Source organism: Dermacentor albipictus, chromosome 2, assembly GCF_038994185.2.
Source record: "Dermacentor albipictus isolate Rhodes 1998 colony chromosome 2, USDA_Dalb.pri_finalv2, whole genome shotgun sequence".
Classification (NCBI taxonomy): Eukaryota; Metazoa; Arthropoda; class Arachnida; order Ixodida; family Ixodidae; genus Dermacentor; species Dermacentor albipictus.
Genome location: NC_091822.1, coordinates 155977680 through 155998319, shown reverse-complemented (window position 1 = coordinate 155998319; position 20640 = coordinate 155977680). Strand labels below are relative to the sequence as shown.

At 49.5% G+C, this 20640-nt stretch overlaps 1 protein-coding gene and 1 non-coding gene across 2 annotated transcripts in view; one reads left to right on the top strand and one right to left on the bottom strand.

The window, feature by feature from the left end:
• Positions 1–344: 344 nt before the first annotated feature.
• LOC135915522 (uncharacterized) overlaps positions 345–20640 on the bottom strand; it is a 52277-nt gene continuing 31981 nt past the window's right edge. Inside the window, exons 18-23 of the mRNA XM_070534126.1 lie at positions 19803–19904; positions 5116–5230; positions 3976–4048; positions 2417–2476; positions 2248–2323; positions 345–640 (exon numbers count right to left, since the gene is read on the bottom strand). Coding sequence (XP_070390227.1) covers positions 512–640; positions 2248–2323; positions 2417–2476; positions 3976–4048; positions 5116–5230; positions 19803–19904 — 555 coding nt within the window. The 3' untranslated portion in view covers positions 345–511. The remainder of the gene's footprint in view (positions 641–2247; positions 2324–2416; positions 2477–3975; positions 4049–5115; positions 5231–19802; positions 19905–20640) is intronic.
• Positions 5324–5395, top strand: TRNAD-GUC (transfer RNA aspartic acid (anticodon GUC)). The gene has a single exon. It is a non-coding gene; the product is annotated as a tRNA-Asp (tRNA).

Genomic DNA, 20640 nt, shown 5'->3' with positions numbered 1-20640 from the left:
ATAAGGCAGGTACCCTGATAACTGCTAAATGCGCACATGCCCACTCTGGCCTTTGGAACATACGTCATATGCAAGACAACATTGTTTTTTTGTTTATTGAGGCCTTAAAATCGTTATTAAATGATAGCTGAGCATTCTGGGGCTTCAATAGAATAACAGGAGTCGTTAGTAGAGTGGTGCTGTGGTATACATGACAGAAAAACAGAGTTTGCATAACAAACCAATGTTTTAAGTAGAGCTTTCAGCAAGAATGTGCTTGGAAAACATAGCTTGTTACACATGTTCTTGTTACACTTATACATTGTCTGCTTCCCCCCCCCCCCACCTCCACAACGTCAAGCCTGTTGTGCACGCAAACATTTTTTTAATCACTTTTATACACTCAGCACCAGAAGAAATCCTTTTAATCTCTGCTTCCTGGAAGTTTGGTGTCTCCAGTGTGCCCTCTGCCGGTCTCTTTGTGCGAGTGTGTGTGCCCTCCCATTGCACTCGTCTATACATCAACTTCCATTCACTTGGTTGATAACAAGTGCTGCACAACTCTTTGGTGAAACTTGACGATGGCCGACGAGATGGCCAGTATGGAAAGCCCGAGCCACATGCCAATGTGGCCTTCAACATAGGTGATGAGGCCTGGGATCTAGTCAGATAGAAAATACGCGTCATAAGTTTCACTGATTCCACTTTTGAAATAGTTCACTTTGTTGCATCCAGCATCGACATTCATGTATGCAGAGTTTCTAAAGTGTCATCCAGAGGGGAACATGCTAGTATCTGTGAGGTTTGTAGCAATGGTGCTTCATGTGACGTGGGGTTGATGCGAAGTTTGAGGAAGTATTTGGCTTAATCACTCCATCAGATTAGCCCTTGAGGTGGCTATAGCTGCAAATAGCCCTCTTCGCCAACTGAACTATTGAAACACGGAGCAAAAATGCCTTTTAAGCTGTGCTCTATATGCAAAAATTTATTAAAAGATTCTGCATACAATGTAACACTTTACATTGTTTAGAAGATAGTGTTTAATTGTGAGATCTGTCTGATAGCACAATGGTGGTTAATAGATATTGCCGTGCGACTGCGAGATAGTAGTGTGGGAGGGTTGAAGTTTTGGCAACAGAAGTTGGGGAAACGAAAACATGGGATGCCTTGCAACATGGGATTAAACCCGTAATAGGTCATGCAAGCCGCCAAGGTATCGGTCTGAACCTTCCAGTCCCCAGTTCTTTCGTGGTGGTTGAACAGTCACAGTGCCTAATAAGAGTGTTTGAATCAAGCATCTTGCGAACTACCTGACATTTTTATATCTGGTTTAATCTAAGATCATTTTCAATTGCCCTTGAGCTTTCATTATGTTCAGCTTCTAATATATATATATATATATATATATATATATATATATATATATATATATATATATATATATATATATATATATGAGAGAGAGAGGTATGATGCAGCAGCAGGATTTTTTTTATTATAAGGAGACTTTTTACTTATACGTGAGCCATAGACCTTTTTGATATAGCAGTATTCTTGTTGTATGAATGCTTTGTGATAGTGCATATACGAAGCAGTTGCCCAGGATGCTACTTTGCTACCATGTACTTCCAATGGAAAAGCCATGCAGGCTTTCAATTGTGTGACAGAGTGAGTTCTATTAAATGTTTCTACCTAAAGATGTGCATTTTCTATGTTGCTTGAATGTAAGTTAGCAATAGCTTGTTCCAATTTTGCACTCTTATCATGGTTATAACTTGATAATGTACAGATCCATTCACTGCTATGTAGAGCACACGAACAGCCAGCTTCGGTGTTTGCTGTCAACGGCTGGGTGACAGGTATTCTGTTCGATATAGGCATGTACCCAGGAGCATCCATACACACACACACACACGTGTTATAAGACTGTGCTCGTTGCCTTTTATGAGTGATACTTGATCAACACCTTCATTTTCCCTTAGAGGGCCAGGCCACTCACTCGTGTGCTCTGCACAACAATGAAGGGGTCTGTACCGGAATTTTGGAGCAACTCACTGTAGACATATCAAATATGTCCTTGCCTTCTTCTATCTGCTCACATTGGCAATGTTTGCACTTACAATTACATCTTGTGCCATTCACAAGTAAGTTATATTTCAGTTCATTTGCCAATGAGCCTTCGCCAATTTCTTGTCACACGGAGGTTGCACAAATAGCGAATGCATCCAAAATGGAGACCAACTTAAAGGTGCTGGGCAGAAACCTCACCTCCATTCTAGGATAGCCACGGACTGTTTTACGTCTGTCTGAGCCCATCTGAATGACTAATTCAACAGCGTTCAGCCTGTGAAAAACAAACATATTGTGACTAATGTGAAGGAAACTTGGCACTTTCATCGACTCAGAAGACATAATGCCATCATATACTCACTCTTACCTGCTAGCGTTTTTCTTTATCTTGCCTACCACATTAGAGTAGGTCTTGTACCTAATCTCCCTGTAAAATGCAGGTTAATGTGCAGGTTAGTGCGTCACTCCGAAATGCATCATTAGAAATTCTTTTACTTGGCAAGATATATACTTAAACGGCTAGTCACATGCCATGCCATCTTCTGTCGTAACATTTAAAGAACAGCCCGCTACAACATTCTGTTTTGTTAATTTTTATTGGGGGAGATGGTGGCGGGGGTCTCTGTGAGTGGGAAGGCCATGCAATGCAAAGGCATTGATCTTAGCTTTGGGTAGTTGCGGTAGTATTTAAAGAGATGCCTGTCCCTACATGGATACTCATTTCTTCTGGTGCTTTTGTGTTTCATTTTAATGTCCCCTGTTTGCTTTTAAAGGGACTGTAAACAGAAACACTAAACAGGCCTAGACTGACGAAATATTCCTTCAACAGTCTTTTTTTTAAATATTTCGCAGAAGGTTGATTAGCTAAGGAAATGAAGATAAAACATTTTCTATTTTAAACTTTGTGCTCTGATTACAATGCCAGCGTCTTTGAGAAGTTGCGAATTTCAAAGTAGTTTCGTGCATCTGGGCAGAAAAAAAAAATCTGAGCTCTCTAAGCTGAGTATGTTTGAAACGCAATGTAATATTTGTTCATCAACCAGCTGTTAACTACTCCTAAGCGGATGCTGTCAGAATTTGTGATGTCGCAGCTGGGGAACTAGTATGTTAGCTTCAAGGTAGCGTCACCACCAGTCTCTCGTTCTTGACGTTTTTCTGCTTTACCAAGCTTCCACTTACGATAAGACGTGGTATCTTTTGCATTGCATAAGTCTAACTAGCGAATCTAGCTTGACATAAATGCATCATTAGTGCCGTTAAATCCTCTTCTGTCATTTAGCCAACCTGGGACTCCCATGAATATGCATGAAGGCAGTGCAGCACACGGATATCCCCTTTAGGCACCAGTTCGTTCTGTCCATGGAAAGTTTAGTTTCTTTGCGTTTCTTGCATGTTCAGAATCGCGAAGCATGCACAGTTGCAGAACCGATTAAGAATTTCCAATTAGTAAATTGAGATTGTCAAGTTCACGGAATGTGGGCTCCATGCTAAAGCCACGCATACGTGCTGAGCACTCTGTACAGGAGTGTCAGGTACTTGTAGAGACCTAACAAAAAATGTGCCTAACGTAAAACAATAAAACGCGAACATGCCGCATGACGACACAGTGGCACCAAGAGCAAATGCCCTGTAGTCTCATGCACACATATTATTCAAAGTTGTACCACAAGCCCAGTCTGAAGTTATTCAAGGCATACGCAACACGTTTACATCTTTTCGCTGGTTCTGCTTTTCTCTATGCTGGGCATAGCTTTAAATCTGGGTACTTGTGCATTGTTTCAAGAAGCAGATGGCCATGTTGACGGTGCAACCGTTACTACAGCGCCGTGCACATATGCGTCATAACACTTTGAACAAGGCGTATTCGCAGCGAACAGAAGACACGTCACTCGCGTTAAAGGGTGAATGCAGCTGTGCTTGTCTTACTGGCAAGGCTGGGTACAGCTCGCAAGGCACTTTGGTCTCCACTGGCCTACCTTCATCAGGTGGGTGCATTGCACTGCAAAAAAGCGTGACGTGTGTCAGTCTCCGAGATTCAGCTCAGCGCGCAGCATCAAGAGAGAGAGGGAGAAAAGACGTATTATTCAACAACTATCTTTTTTCATAAATAGAAAGTAGGAACGACGCAGTAGAAAGGCGTGCATAATCGCAGTTGTTCAAAAATGTAGTTAACGCTTGCTCCAGTGTCCTGTGAGACTTTGTTACGGGTGCCATCACGGCAAACAAGAGCGTATCCGGCAGGAGAGGGAGGGGGGCACACCCGGCAAGCAAAACCATAAAAAATTTTACTGCACAGACTTTCGGCGAGAAAAACTAGGTGTCCGCCGGCGTCCACGCAACGAACGCGCGCTCGCTAGCAGACGACGCCCTTGACAACGACTGCAAAATTGAAGGCGTCATGTTGTATAACCCATGCGTCAAATATGTATACGTAGCAAAAATGTGTCAATATAAATTTTCCATTGAAATAAAACACCGTAATAAGAGCGTACGCGCGCAATCGGTCTCAGCACCCGCTGTGAAATTACGTTGAATGTGCTGTGAAATGCGCCTCCGCCCTAATTTGCTTCGCTCGCAGCGCCCTCGCAAAAGTTTTCCACACGCGGTGCCTCAGCAGAAGAGCGCCGTTTGATCCACTCGGCCTTTAATTAACTCAATGCACTCGACCATTGTCTATTGTCTAGTACACTCTAGCCACAGCCTGCAAAATATGATAGGTGTACAACACCACGTTTCTTCAGCGCAGGAAACTGCGGGTCGTTCGCATTGTATGCAATCTGCAGTAGCAAACAGAATTCAAGATTAGCTGCCGTCTAGGAACAATATCTTCTTAACTGATTGCATGAAAAAAGCCCAACCGCAACATATTTACCTTGCTAGGCTTTTTATGCGTCAGTGGTAACGGATAAAGCAATTCATATTCAGCGAAATGCGTTTATGCGACGCGAACGTAAGCATCGCGATATGCTTACACGGTTGGTAGATCTACCAGCAGCGAAATGCAGCTCGTATGCCAAGTACGCCAAAGGTAAACTTGGAAAGACCGCGCTACGGCGCGATGTTTACCGTGATCAAAGATGTCGCACAGGTCCCTGTGCCTTTCGTGTCGCAGGCCGTATAATTTCGAGCTGCAACGGCAGTTTTGCAGCCAGTGTTCCATGAGACAATTTTCCGAACATTCCTGAAAAAAAAAAAACGACAATGCGCAATGTCACATTTTACGTTTACGGTATAATCTGAATATAATAAGAATACAAAACGTCCCCACACGTCCTCCTCGTTAGTATAGTGGTCAGTATCCCCGCCTGTCACGCGGGAGACCGGGGTTCGATTCCCCGACGGGGAGCTTTTTTTTTTTTCAAATTAATGTTTTATACATATATTGACGTTGTTAAGTTTATGCTACGGGGATGAAACTCTTGTACAAATTATCGACAATGGACATCAGTCAAAAATCCTATATGGAATGCTGCTGCATTACCGCGGCACTTTAATTTTTAACCACACTTCTAAAAATCCTATTGCTGAATTTGGTGATAATCGGAAATAACTACTACAGAAACTTTCTTCACTCATTGCCGCATGACGATCGCGATAACTTTCACGTATACGGCGTCGAAGACGTTGCTTCTCTTGTTCGCAAGGGCAATCTTACATTTCGCGTATCCTTCAACCTTTCTTTAGCAGCGTATTAACGCGGAACAACGACAAGCTTCTTTTACAGCGGAACTGTTAAGGGCTAGTTCTCCCAGGACGGTGTGTTAACAAAAAACTGTCCTCATCAGGATTGGCTCAAGCATCGTCGTCTTGTTCCACAGCTGGCTCGTTGGCGCCTCTCGGCGCTACCTATTGGCGCCACTGCTCTGACGTTCATCTTCGTCATTTTTTACGTAATTAAGAAACACACGCGCGGAACAACGTTTACAGCGAATTACAGCGAAGCTGTTAAGGGCTAGTTCCCCCAGAATCGTGTCCGTGAGTAGACGCAAAACTCCCCATACGTGGGCCGATCCCGAAGATAGTGCAATGGCAGGCCGACCCACGGCGGAGGTGCACTTCGCCATTAGGGGCCCAAACACACAGCTTCGCTGGTCATCCTTCTTCACAGAATGGAAGGGCACTGAACTTTTTCACGAAGTCTCTCTCTCTCTCTCTCTCTCTCTCTCTCTCTCTCTCTCTCTCTCGTGAGGTATACGTTTAGGAGCCATTTTTATTGGCCAGGAAGCGATCACCTGCTACGAGCATAGTGGATTAGAGCGATGAGCGGTCCGCATGAAGTGGCCCGTCGCGCGGCCTTTGACTCTCTCCTGGCTTTCGAGATACCTCCCCTTTTCGCGATTCCGTTTAGGGTCTACGGCCGGACAACGACTTCTACTTGATTAGAGCCCATAGAGGAAACGACGAAGAATTCAAATAGCTGCAAGCTGGCGTTGCAGATTGGCGATCCATGGGCATTTATCAAACCTTCATAAATCGTGACGCATTAATCGATAATTGTTACGAATAGAACACGCGCTTTGTTGGCATGGCAGTGTGGCCTGCACTCTCGGTTAGGTTAGCTTAGGTTCGTTTACACCCTTGAGAACTCCGCGCTCTTCATGTCAATAACATTATGACGCGTGTGATTCTTGGCCTGCATGGAAGCACCGGTCGCGCATAGTTGAAGAAAAAAAAATTCTCGCAAGACAGCTGATAATTATCAGGCTGTTTTTAAGATAGGGGGCCCTTAACGACTAGCGTCTAGGCACCGCGCATGCGCGGAACACAAACGGTATACCTTTGGGTTTTGGTTTTCGCCCCAAATCTGCGTTATGCGTGGTCTCAACGTCGCCGCGAGAATATCAAAAACACGCCAACGCCTCCTCGTTGAAGGTAATAAACTCTCGGGTATACTTTTCACGCTGTAAAATATTACGGACTGCATTATTTCATGCTTTCCTTTTTTTTTGTCTATCTATCTGGCATTATGTTTTCATTTTCCTTCCGCGTGCAGGAAGGGCGCTATAAACGCGTGACGCTAACGCAAGCCGGGAACCCTATTCTGAAGCACCTTCCCGGGGGGCCAGACCGCCAACGCAAAACAGTCGCTTAAGTTAGGGTAACCTAAGCCCTATACACCTGATATAAACTTCCCTACTGTTAATTGTGGACGAGATAAGCCCCAACTGCGGCAAACTGGTAACAGACAGACAGTCTAAAAAGGCGGGGAGGTTAACCGATCGATGTTGTTATGGTAGGGTGGCAAGAACCCTAGTTATGGTTAAGATACCTGCACGGGGGGACGAGGCGAGAATATATATATATATATATATATATATATATATATATATATATATATATATATATATATATATATATATATATATATATATATATATATATATATATATATATATATATATATATATATATATTCTAAAGGTGTTTATTTGGCAGAGCTCGGGAGCAGCGCAACGTCGACGGGCAGGGCAGTCAGAGCTTCCAAGCACGAGAGCCGTTGCTGAGCAGGAGCGCTCGACCCACTAGCGTTTAGAGCCAGTAGCGCTGAACCCACTAGCGTCTCTTCTAAAAACTCTTCGCTACAACCACCCCCCGGGAGCGAGAAGGGAGCCGTCCGGCGACCTAACAGTTCGTCACGATGAGCGGGTCGTAGTAAGGCTTTAAACGGTCGACATGGACAATGTCTCGTCCCCGGCGGCGCATGTCTTCAGATGGCTCAACTGGTTCGATGACATAGTTTACAGGAGATGCGCGTTCGAGAACACGATAAGGGCCTTCATACTTAGGGACCAGTTTTGATGAGAGGCCAGGGGCAGTTAAAGGGACTGAGAGCCACACGAGCGCTCCCGGATCGAAGGTGACCGCGGCAGTGGCGTCACCGCGAGTGCTCCTCTGGCGCTCTTGAACATCGGAAGTAAAGGCCCGTGCGAGGTCACGGCACTCTTCTGCATATCGGACCGTGTCAGAAATAGGGACGTACTCGGATGCATCCGGCCGGTACGGAAGAATGGTGTCGATGGTGTGCGAAGGGTGTCGACCATACAGCAAGAAATAGGGTGAAAATCCAGTGGTGCTCTGCGTAGCGGTATTATACGCGTAGGTGACGAATGGCAGAATGGCGTCCCAGTTCGTGTGGTCGGAGGCAACGTACATTGAAAGCATGTCGCCGAGCGTACGGTTGAAGCGTTCTGTGAGGCCATTCGTTTGAGGGTGGTACGCCGTAGTCGTGCGATGAACAACGTGGCACTCTTTGAGAATCGCTTCAACTACTTCCGACAGGAAGACGCGTCCGCGATCGCTGAGCAATTCTTGAGGTGGACCATGCCGCAGAATGAATCGGCGAAGCAGGAATGATGCAACATCGCGCGCTGTAGCTGCTGGGAGAGCGGCGGTTTCAGCGTATCGTGTAAGGTGATCTACTGCCACAATGGCCCAGCGGTTACCAGCCGACGTCAGGGGAAGTGGTCCATACAAATCGATGCCAACGCGCCCGAACGGTTGGGTAGGGCAGGGTAGAGGCTGCAGGCCAGCTGGCGAGAGGTGGGGTGAAGATTTTCGGCGCTGGCAGTCGGGGCATGAACGAACAAACTTTTGAATGTAGTTGTACATTCCTCGCCAGTAGTAGCGTCGTCGGAGGCGCTGGTAGGTTTTGAAAAGTCCCGAATGTGCACACTGTGGATCAGAGTGGAACGATGCGCAGATCTCAGAACGCAGGCTTCGAGGTACAACTAATAACCACTGGCGGCCGTCAGAGGTGTAATTGCGTCGATGAAGCAGGTCGTCGCGAATGGCGAAATGGCGAGCTTGACGGCGCAATGCACGAGTGGTTGGCTGCGATGACGGATCAGCAAGGCAGTCTATGATGGAGGCAATCCAGGGGTCCTTGCGCTGCTCAGAAGCGATGGTCCCAATGTCGACGGATGAAACGTCAAGCTGGGATATTGCGCAACAGGCATTGTCGTCTGGCAAGGGAGAACGTGAGAGGGCGTCAGCATCAGCATGCTGGCGTCCGTTGCGGTACAGTACGCGGATATCGTAATCCTGTAAGCGAAGCGCCCAGCGGGCGAGACGGCCTGAGGGATCCTTCAATGACGACAGCCAGCATAGTGCATGGTGGTCCGTGACGACATCAAATTGGCGACCATACAAATAGGGCCGGAACTTGGTAAGCGCCCAGATGATCGCCAGGCATTCTTTTTCCGTGACGGTGTAATTGGTCTCGGCTTTAGTAAGCATACGGCTTGCGTATGCCACAACATATTCAGGAAACCCTTCTTTGCGCTGTGCTAAGACAGCGCCGAGGCCAACACCGCTGGCATCTGTGTGTACCTCAATAGGTGCCGTTGGATCGTAGTGGCGCAAAATGGGAGGAGACGTTAGCAAACGACGGAGCTTATTGAACGCCTCGTCGCACTCGGACGACCACGAATGGAGAGGTCCGTTGCTGCCAAGGAGCTTCGTCAGGGGCGATATGACGGCGGCGAAATTGCGAATGAAGCGCCGGAAGTAGGAACACAAACCTACAAAACTGCGCAATTCTTTGACGGACGTCGGTTTAGGAAAGTCAGCTACGGCACGAAGTTTGGCTGGATCGGGGAGGATTCCATCCTTCGAGACGACATAGCCTAGTATCATAAGCTGCCGCGCTGCAAATCGGCACTTCTTTAGGTTCAGTTGAAGGCCAGCGTTCGCTAAGCAAGTCAAAACATGCCGTAGGCGTTGAAGGTGCGTGGTGAAGTCAGAGGCAAAAACAACAACGTCGTCGAGATAACACAAGCACGTGTGCCACTTCAAACCGCGGAGGACTGTGTCCATCATGCGTTCAAAAGTTGCTGGCGCATTACAAAGTCCAAACGGCATGACGTTAAATTCGTATAGGCCGTCGGGTGTGACAAAGGCTGTCTTCGGCCTATCGACGTCAGCCATGGGTACTTGCCAATAGCCGGAGCGTAAATCTAGAGATGAAAAGAATTCTGCTCCTTGTAGGCTATCGATGGCGTCATCAATTCGCGGCAGCGGGTATACATCTTTGCGAGTGATCTTGTTGAGGCGGCGATAGTCAACACAGAACCGTATCGAGCCGTCTTTTTTCGTAACAAGGACGACAGGGGATGCCCATGGACTGTTCGAGGGTCGGATCACTTCGCGGCGAAGCATATCGTCCACTTGCTCATTAATCACACGACGTTCCGTCGCAGAGACGCGATATGGTCGTTGCCGCAATGGTGGTTGGGAGCCAGTGTCAATATGGTGCGTGACAGCAGACGCCCGGCCCAAGGAAAGTTGCTCGACATCAAAAGAAGAACGAAATTCTTCTAAGATGCGCAGAAGCTGCGAACGCTGAGGTGGGGTGAGGCCATCGGCAATAGATGAATCGAACACACCTGTGGGCAAAGGGTCGGACGTCGACAGAGAACCGAGCGTGTTGTAACTGGCGCAGGACGTGTCTTCGGGAACATCCGTAATTTGTACGGCGTCGAGCACTTCTACGTGGCCAAGACATTCGCCTTGAAGCAGCATCACAGGGTATGAGAAGGGGTTACATACAAAAATAGCTGTGGAGCCCTGTTTGACGTTCACAGTCGCAAAAGGCAGCAGCAGACGTTTTCGAGTGTAAAAGCGGCCCGACGGAGAAAGTAGTGCGATGGCGTCAGAGAGGCTGCTGCACTGCATTGACACAATCACTGACGAGTTGGCAGGAACGTTTGTGTCGTGCCTGACGAGTAGTTTGTTCGCAAAAGGAGCATTATCGGCAAGCGTCATATCTGCTATCGGCGACAGTTCTAGTTCGGCCCGTGCGCAATGAATGACGGCATCGTGGCGGGCGAGAAAGTCCCACCCCAGGATAACTTCGTGGGAGCACGAGGAAATCACAATAAATTCGACGGCGTATACAACGTCCTCGATGAGGACACGAGCGGTGCACGCCGCAATCGGGTGAATACGCTGTGCGCCTGCTGTGCGGAGGGCGAATCCACCAATGTGCGTCGTAACCTTTCGAAGGAAGCGACAAAGCTTTGCGTCCATAACTGATACAGCGGCTCCGGTATCCACGAGGGCAGATGTGCGCACACCGTCAACTAACACGTCTATCACATTGGTCGGGCTACGTTGAGGACTTCCGCGTTTCGACGGCGTCGCAGCCCTTGCCTCATGGACTGCGACGATTAGTTTTCCTCATCCCGAGCTTCGGGACGAGGCCGCATCGGTGATGGGGAGCGTCGGCGTGGAGAAGTTGAGCGACGGATGTTAGCGGACCGGCGGAATGGTGGTGACGCAGCCCGAGGTTCGTCATCGTAATAAGGGCGCGGAGAACTCGCCATAGAACTTGGCCCATAAGGTGTAGCGCTAGGCGACTGCACGCGACTACAGTAGCGTGCGACGTGGCCTGCATAGCCGCACGCAAAACATATTGGTCGATTGTCCGCTGTACGCCACCGAGTCGTTGCGGCAGGTCCCATCCATGTGGAAGGACGCGTTGGACGTGGCGCCTGGTGAAGTGATTGCATAGCCGGCTGTTGTCGGGGCATAGCGAGGACTTCGGCGTACGTGAGAGGTCCCCGTTGAGGGAGTTGTTGAGGCTGGGTGACGACTTCCGCGTAGCTGAGTGGCACAGCCGTCGGCATCTGTTGGGACCTGGACATGACTTCGGCGTAGCTGTGAGGCGCAGCCGCAGGAACACGCTGGTGGTGCTCAGGCAAAACCTCGTGCAGTTCTTGCGCTATGACGCGGCGAAGCGGAGGCGCAAAGCTTGGCGTAGGCGCGTGTACCGAATGCGGCTGTGCAAAATCCATTAACGAGAGTTGCCGGGCAACTTCCTCGCGGACGAACGCCTTCATTTCTGCGAGCAACGCTGCCTGGTTGGACATGGCAGACAAACCAGCGAGGTGTTCGTCACGTGGTAGAGATCGACGGGTCAGTGACCGCTGCCTGCGGAGTTCTTCATAGCTCTGGCACAGTGTGACAATTTCAGCCACAGAGCGTGGACTTTTGGCCAGCAACATGTTAAAGGCGTCGTCTTCTATGCCCTTCAGTATGTTTCGGATGCGATCAGACTCCGCCATGGTCGAATCGACTTTCCTGCATAGATCCAGGACATCTTCGATATAGCTGGTGAACGTTTCGCCTGGCTGTTGAGCTCGTTCTCGCAAACGTTGCTCGGCACGCAGCTTGCGAACAGCAGGGCGCCCGAACACATCGGCGAGGGAAGTCTTAAATTCCGACCATGTCTGGAACTCTGCTTGGTGGTTGTTATACCACAGGATGGCCACTCCAGCGAGGTAGAACAGAACATGGCTCAATTTGGCTGCTTCATCCCACTTGTTATGGTCGCCTACTCTGTCGTACGCCGTGAGCCATTCGTCCACGTCAGTGTCATCCGCTCCAGTGTAGATAGGAGGGTCGCGATGACGAGGCACCCCGGGACACGCAGTGGGTGCAGGAGGAGGCGTTTGCTGGGAGGCGTCTTGGGGCATGGTAGATGGTATGGTACGGGACCGGAGTTCCAGGATGAGCGTCTGAGGTCACCCCGCACACTCCACCAATTCTAAAGGTGTTTATTTGGCAGAGCTCGGGAGCAGCGCAACGTCGACGGGCAGGGCAGTCAGAGCTTCCAAGCACGAGAGCCGTTGCTGAGCAGGAGCGCTCGACCCACTAGCGTTTAGAGCCAGTAGCGCTGAACCCACTAGCGTCTCTTCTAAAAACTCTTCGCTACAATATATTGACACAAGATGATTTCGAATTACGCGCGCCAGCCGCCTCCTGCGTTCGTGCAGTTGTTTACTGCTACCTGCGAAAGATAGCGGCAGTGAAGCGGGCAACACGGGCTCGCAAGGCACGCGCAATCGGAGCAGCGTGTCATGAGCGCGGGACACGAGCGAAGAAGAAGAGGTGCGGGTCTCTTGCGAAAAGACTGCGGACGCTCCTGTGAAGCTCTTGTTTAGCTGTGTGTCGGGCACAAGTTCGCCCAAGGTAAAGCGATTAAAGTACCATCACTCAATTGTGCGTTACAAATCTGGTGGAGGTGCGGGGTATGATTTCAAGCCCTTCTCAAGTCAGGGAAAGGAGCCTGGACTCACGGCAACTTGGACCCATCGAATTGACTCCTGTTCACCAACGCAGCAGTCGTCGCCTACGTGGTGAGCCCCCTGAGTTCTCCCCTTTGCCGGATTCTATCGGTGCGGCAGCATCTGCTAGCGGAAACGCTATCGAGATGACCACTCAAACCACGCCAACTCATATCGTAGTCAACTCGCCAATGACGCCAGAGCCTTTCCACGGCGACACATTTGAAGACGCAGAGGACTGGCTGGAACGCTTTGAGCGCGTGGCTGAGTTCAATGGATGGAGCGGAGAGCGCAAGCTACGAAACGTTTACTTCGCATTGGAGGACAGCGCACGAACATGGTTCGAAAACCACGAAGCGACATTTGTGTCGTGGGATGCTTTTCGACGGGAGTTGCTGGCAACCTATCCGAGTACCGACCGCAGGGAGAGGGCCGAAGCTGCCCTGCAAGCTAGAAACCAGCGTAACAACGAAAGCGTGGCCATGTATGTAGAAGACATGTCCCGCCTATTCCGCCGAGCGGATCCGAACATGAGCGAGGACAAAAAACTACGCCATCTAATGCGGGGCGTAAAACAGGAACTGTTCGCAGGGTTGGTTCGGAGCCCGCCGCGCACCGTCGCTGAGTTTCGTGCAGAGGCGACGACTATGGAAAGCACGTTGCAACAGCGATCAAGGATGTACAACCGGGAGATGAACATCACCTCTGTGGGCGCATTTCCGGCCGTCTTCGGAAACAGCGTGGAGGTCATGCGAGAGCTCGTGCGATCCGTAGTGCGAGAAGAGCTTCAGAGGCTACGGCTTGACCAGAACGTTCCAACGCCCTCTTCGCTGGCAGACCTCGTTCGCGAAGAAGTCAGACAGGTGGTCCGGGAACCACAGCTTAGTGCGCAGCCCCAAGCGCCACTCCTGCGCCAGCCGACCCTCTCATATGCCGATGTGCTGAGGCAAACTCCCGGACGTGCTGACGTCGCAGCCACTTCCGCTATGAATAGCTCGATGCCTCGTACGCTGCCGCCACCCGAGAGAAGATTCAGGAAGGCCGATGTATGGCGCACTCCTGACCGAATACCCCTCTGCTACCATTGCGGTGAGGCTGGCCACCTGTACAGAATGTGCCACTATCGTCAGGCAGGGCTTCGCGGTTTTCCGGTGAACGCACCTTGCCCTCGAAATGGCGAGCGTCCCTTGGAAATTGAAGAGTACCTGTCCACTCGCCAAAGCTCCCCATACGCCTACCAGCAACACCAACCTCGGTCAACAGCGCCGTTGAGGCATCGGTCACCGAGCCCCCACCCGTCTTCAAGCTCTCCAAGACGCCGTTCACAGAGCCCGCGTCGGGAAAACTAGAGTCAGCGACCTCGGGAGGTAAGGTCGCTGCCGACGCGAAAAGAGAAGAACCTCCATTGATGACTCCGAGCGACGACGAGGGACTCAGAAACCAGTGCCGTAAGCGTGACGTTGCTTCCGATTTACGTGTGTTTGTTGACGGTTACGAAGTAGACGCATTAGTGGATACAGGTGCAGATTACTCGGTAGTAAGTAGTGAGCTCGCCAGGAAACTGAAGAAAGTGCTGACTCCTTGGAAAGGGCCACAAGTTCGCACAGCAGGAGGACACCTCATCGACCCGACGGGCAAGTGTACGGCTAGGATAGGAATACGAGGCTTCACGTACGTCGCCAGCTTAATCGTGCTTTCCGAGTGCTCAAGAGACTTGATTATTGGCATGGACTTCTTGCAGGATAATGGCGCTATAATCAACTTGCGGGAATCATGTGTTTCCTTCTCAACGAAGCACGCTGTCGCAGCATTCAACACTGAAGAAAAATTCGACGCCCTTTACATTGCCGATGACGACGTGATGCTTCCTCCGAGATCCAGCGTAGCCGTCACAGTCAGAAGCGACGCGTTCAGCGACTACGAAGGAATTGCAGACAGCAACACCAGTCTCCTACTCCAAAAGGGGATCTGCATGGCAAGAGGCCTTGTTCAGCTGCGTGGCGGATGTGCCAACGTTTTCCTCACTAATTTTGGGAATGAGGTGCAACATGTCGCGAAGGGAACCGTTGTTGCCACCCTTAATAACTTCGTCCAAGTTACAGATCTCAGCATTCCGGAGTCTTCACCATCGAATTTTCAGGATGTGGATTCTGTCCTTGCAGCCATCGACATCGAACCAGGCCTATTGCCCAGACAGAAGGAGCAAATAGAGACCATCGTAAGAGAATTTGCCGAATGTTTTTCAGTGTCATCCAAAGTCCGGCGGACATCTATTGCCAAACATCGGATAATTGTTGACGAATCAGTGAGGCCTATTTGCCAGCATCCCTACCGAGTGTCACCAAAAGAGAGGGAAGCCATCGGAAGTCAAGTTAAGGAAATGCTTGAAGACGACGTAATTCAGCCGTCGGCAAGTCCGTGGGCGTCGCCTGTGGTACTTGTAAAGAAAAAGGATCAAACCTTGCGCTTCTGCATTGATTACCGAAAGCTGAACGCCGTCACGAAGCGGGATGTGTACCCACTTCCAAGAATCGATGACACTCTAGATAGACTACGAGATGCCAAATTCTTTTCCTCCCTGGACCTCAAAAGCGGCTACTGGCAGATAGAAGTGGACGAACGAGATCGTGAAAAGACGGCGTTTGTGACGCCAGATGGTCTGTACGAGTTCAAAGTGCTCCCATTCGGCCTTTGTTCCGCACCTGCCACATTTCAGCGGATGATGGACACTGTGCTCACCGGTCTGAAATGGCAAACCTGTCTCGTTTATCTTGACGATGTCGTGGTTTTTTCTACCACCTTCGAGCAGCATGTAGAACGTCTGCGGGCTGTGATGGAAGCGATTAGGTCAGCAGGTCTGACGATAAAACCGCAGAAATGTCATTTTGGCTTTCGCGAGCTTCTTTTCCTCGGCCATGTCGTCAGTTCAGAAGGCATTCGCCCGGACCCTGAGAAGACTGCGGCAGTGGAGAAATTTCCGAAACCAACTGACAAAAAGGCTGTTAGGCGATTCTTAGGACTTTGCGCCTACTACAGACGCTTTGTGAAAAATTTTTCAAGGATCGCCGAACCACTAACGCGGCTAACAAAGGAAGACGCGCCTTTCGTCTGGTTGAATGAGCAGGAGAATGCTTTCAATGAGCTCCGAAAGCGTCTTCAGAACCACCCAGTTCTCGCTCATTTCGACGAGGAAGCCGACACTGATATTCACACAGACGCAAGCAATTTAGGTCTCGGTGCCGTCCTCATTCAGTGGCAAAATGGAGAGGAACGAGTCATTGCGTATGCCAGTCGAACACTTTCGAAGGCTGAGGTGAACTACTCAGCGACAGAAAAAGAATGCCTCGCGGTGATATGGGCCATCAGCAAGTTTAGACCATACTTATATGGCCGGCCATTCCTAGCTATCAGCGACCATCATTCGTTGTGCTGGCTGGCGAATCTCAAAGACCCATCTGGACGGCTGGCAAGGTGGAGTCTACGGCTGCAGGAATACGATATAACGGTCGTATACAAGTCCGGTCACAAGCACAGTGATGCAGATTGCTTGTCCCGTGCCCCGATTGAATACACGGAATCTACGCTTAGGGAAAATGAACAGGATTGCCCTTTCCTAGGAGCTGTAACATCATCACAAATGGCTCAGCATCAGCGATCCGACGCGGAGTTACGCCTGCTCATTGATTACCTAGAAGGACATCCTGTCGACATTCCACGAGCTTTTGTCCGCAGCTTGTCGTCGTTCGTCCTGAGAAATAATGTCCTGTACAAACGAAATTTCGAACATAGTGCAGAGACATTTCTGCTCGTCGTACCTTCAAAGTTACGACTCGAGATATTGGAAGCATGCCACGACGAGCCAGCAGCAGGACATTTAGGAGTGAGCAGAACATTCGCACGCATCCGCATGAAGTATTACTGGCCAAAGTTATTGAATTCTGTGCAGCACTACGTAAGAACCTGCCGGGACTGTCAAAGACGTAAAATACCACCATTCAAGCCAGCAGGTCTCCTACAACCGATACAGCCACCGGAAACTCCATTCGCACAAGTGGGAATGGACTTACTTGGCCCCTTTCCCACATCGTCATCAGGAAAGCGTTGGATCGTAGTTGCCACTGACTACCTAACTCGATATGCCGAGACAGGGTCTCTTGTCAAGGGAACGGCCAGTGAAGTAGCTGATTTTTTTGTCACTAACATAGTACTACGGCACGGCGCCCCTAAAGTCCTCATCACGGACCGAGGAACCATATTTACTGCCCGCTTGACACAGTCCATTATGAAATTGACGCACACCAGTCACCGCAAAACCACGCCATATCATCCGCAGACAAATGGACTGACTGAGCGACTCAACAGAACGCTGACTGATATGCTGTCAATATACGTGGACATGGAACACCGAACATGGGACAGGATACTACCGTACGCAACGTTCGCGTACAATACCGCTGTGCAAGAGACGACTCAAATGACACCTTTCCAACTCGTTTTTGACCGGACCGTCACCACAACCTTAGATGCAATGCTACCAGTAGATGAGACCTCCGAAAATGACAATGACGTCCGCGACTTCACACAAAGAGCTGAAGAAGCACGGCAGCTGGCGCGACACCGCATCCAGCAGCAACAGCAAACCGACGCGGACCGATACAACGTGGGACGAAGAGACGTCCAGTACGCACCTGGAGACAAAGTATGGGTGTGGACTCCCGTACGGATGCGCGGCCTATCCGAGAAGCTTCTTCGTCGTTACTTCGGCCCGTATAGGATAATTCGCCGAATTAGTCCGTTGAACTACGAAGTTGCCCCAGAAGGTCAAGTAACCTCATCACGACAGCGGCATCGCACAGAAATCGTCCACGTCGTCAGAATGAAACCGTACTACGATAGGCAATAACTGCTTCCGCCTACAAGCGTTGCGCAATCATGACAGCCTAGAAATCACCGCCCTCTGTATGAGCATCGGGACGATGCACTCTTGGAAGGGGGGACAATGACACAAGATGATTTCGAATTACGCGCGCCAGCCGCCTCCTGCGTTCGTGCAGTTGTTTACTGCTACCTGCGAAAGATAGCGGCAGTGAAGCGGGCAACACGGGCTCGCAAGGCACGCGCAATCGGAGCAGCGTGTCATGAGCGCGGGACACGAGCGAAGAAGAAGAGGTGCGGGTCTCTTGCGAAAAGACTGCGGACGCTCCTGTGAAGCTCTTGTTTAGCTGTGTGTCGGGCACAAGTTCGCCCAAGGTAAAGCGATTAAAGTACCATCACTCAATTGTGCGTTACAATATATATATATATATATATATATATATATATCTGTGGAGAGAGAGAGAGAAGGGGAGTACGAAGATATGAACGGCCTCCATGCTTTTTCGGCATGCGACAAATATATTCCGTGCCCTATATATATAGTCGTCACGTCGAACAAACGCGCATGTCCCAACCACGCCAAATGCGGATCCTCGGCCTTCGTATTCAAAAGGACGGCGGAGGAGCAGCCACCATGCAGGCCTTCTGAAACGAGGTGAACAAGTGATTCACTTGATGAAGCGCTCATCCAACATATATAAGACTCTATTAAGAGGGCGTGCTACAAAATAAGGAACGCGTTACTGATGTCCAGTCTCAAACATCACGTTCCGTACATCAACCTTAACAGAAAGGAGATACATCAGCTGGACCCGCTCATACGTGAGGCCACGAAATTAGCCCTGGGGGCGCCCATCAACGCAACGCACGCAACTGCACTCACAAACACAGGAAGCTGCAACGCATTAGAGGGGCCCATATCAGCGTGCACAGAAGACAGCAAGAGATCGGGCTCTTGGGAACGCATCCGTATAGAGAAATCCGTCACTCCCGGGCTGCGTATCCACGACAACGCAGTCACCAGGGCAACTGTGCACCACACCGCCGATGACAGCAACACTTCTAAACATCGCGTTCATTCCCAAGCACACGGACCCCAAAGAAACACGCCACGCGTCGCAGGTAAAGAGTGCGTACGATAAGAAGCACACTTATAATACCCATGCCAGCGCCAATGATATGGCCTCAGCAATAGCTGTTGTAGACAGCTTAACAACCCCAACCTCCATACAGAGTGCATATATGTCACCAGTGGAAACCCACAGGGCCGGACTCACAGCAATCATTACAGAGCCGTATTGAACGCACGCCCATAGAATAAAGAACCACGCACGCCTACATGTGCCACCGACGCAGCTATATTTACGGACTCCAAATGCGCATACACGATTCTGCAGATCTAGAGGGCGAATTGCCAAGAAATCTACAGGAAATGCAAAAAAGAATTATGCTTTCTCCTATAGTCAAATTGCAATCGGTTGCGTGTAAGTCGTACTTTACGATTTTTGTCACGTATTTTAGCTCGCGAAATTGAATTAGCTCAGTAACTTTCTTGCGCCACATGTTGGGCCTGGGTATGACTGGCACGAAAATCGTTTTGCAGAAACGGTGTCCGACACCGGACGCGGAACGCCGACGCCGGATTTTCTGAGGTACGCGTGGCCTAGCTGTAACGTTGTCGCGTTAAAACCAACGACGCGTATTTCGCTATTTCAATGCCCGGGTGTGTATGCTGCCCTGTCGCTGCACACTTCTCGGGGTAACGAACGAAGAGCTCACAAAATGAATTAAACATATGTGCAACTTTCTCACCTCTGACTGCATGATGTAGTGCTTGTAGCCAAGCTTTTTGGAGAGCGTCACGTAGTCGCTGCACATCGTCTCATACGGGTACGGCAGGGAATGGCTGTTGGTCTGAAAGGAATGTTTAATCCTCTGTACGATTGATCTACACGCTCCGTTCCCGCCAATCGTGTGCAGGGAGCACGGCGATAAGACAGTGTTGAATGCAAAGCACTCATTTTGTAACACTGCTCAACAGCAGCAACCCAACAAAGTTTTGTTACTTTTTCACTAAGATGGTCGACTTTCTGCGTAGTGTTATCGAAAATCCAATGTGTACGCAAAGTCGTGGTGCACTTTTGACCGGTCTCAGGAAAGCAACAAAACAAGATAGAAATGTGAAATTTTCACCAAATAAAAGGAAAACTCTCCAAGTTTCTGTAGTGTGATGTGCAAGGGTGTGCCCACAAAGCCAATGACGCCGCACCACGAACTTGTGGGGTTATGTGAAACAACATGTGTACAGTGAACGTATCAAAGACACTAATCATTTAAAGCAGAGAATCACAGACGTTATTCGTTCTGTTACATCCTGCAGACGTCCTTAACCCTGTGTGAGAAGAACTTGAATATCGTTTGGATGTGTGTAGGGCAACAAATGGAGGCCACATAGAACTGCACTGAACAGGTATGAGACTTGGAGAGTTTTCCTTTTATTTGGCGAAGATTTCGCGTTGCTATCTTGTTTCGTTGATTTCCTGTGACCGGTCAAAAGTGCCCCATGACTGTACAGACCCACTGTATAGAAGTACACACAACGTATACATAGCACATATAAAGTATACACAACATATATCTTTTAGTGCCC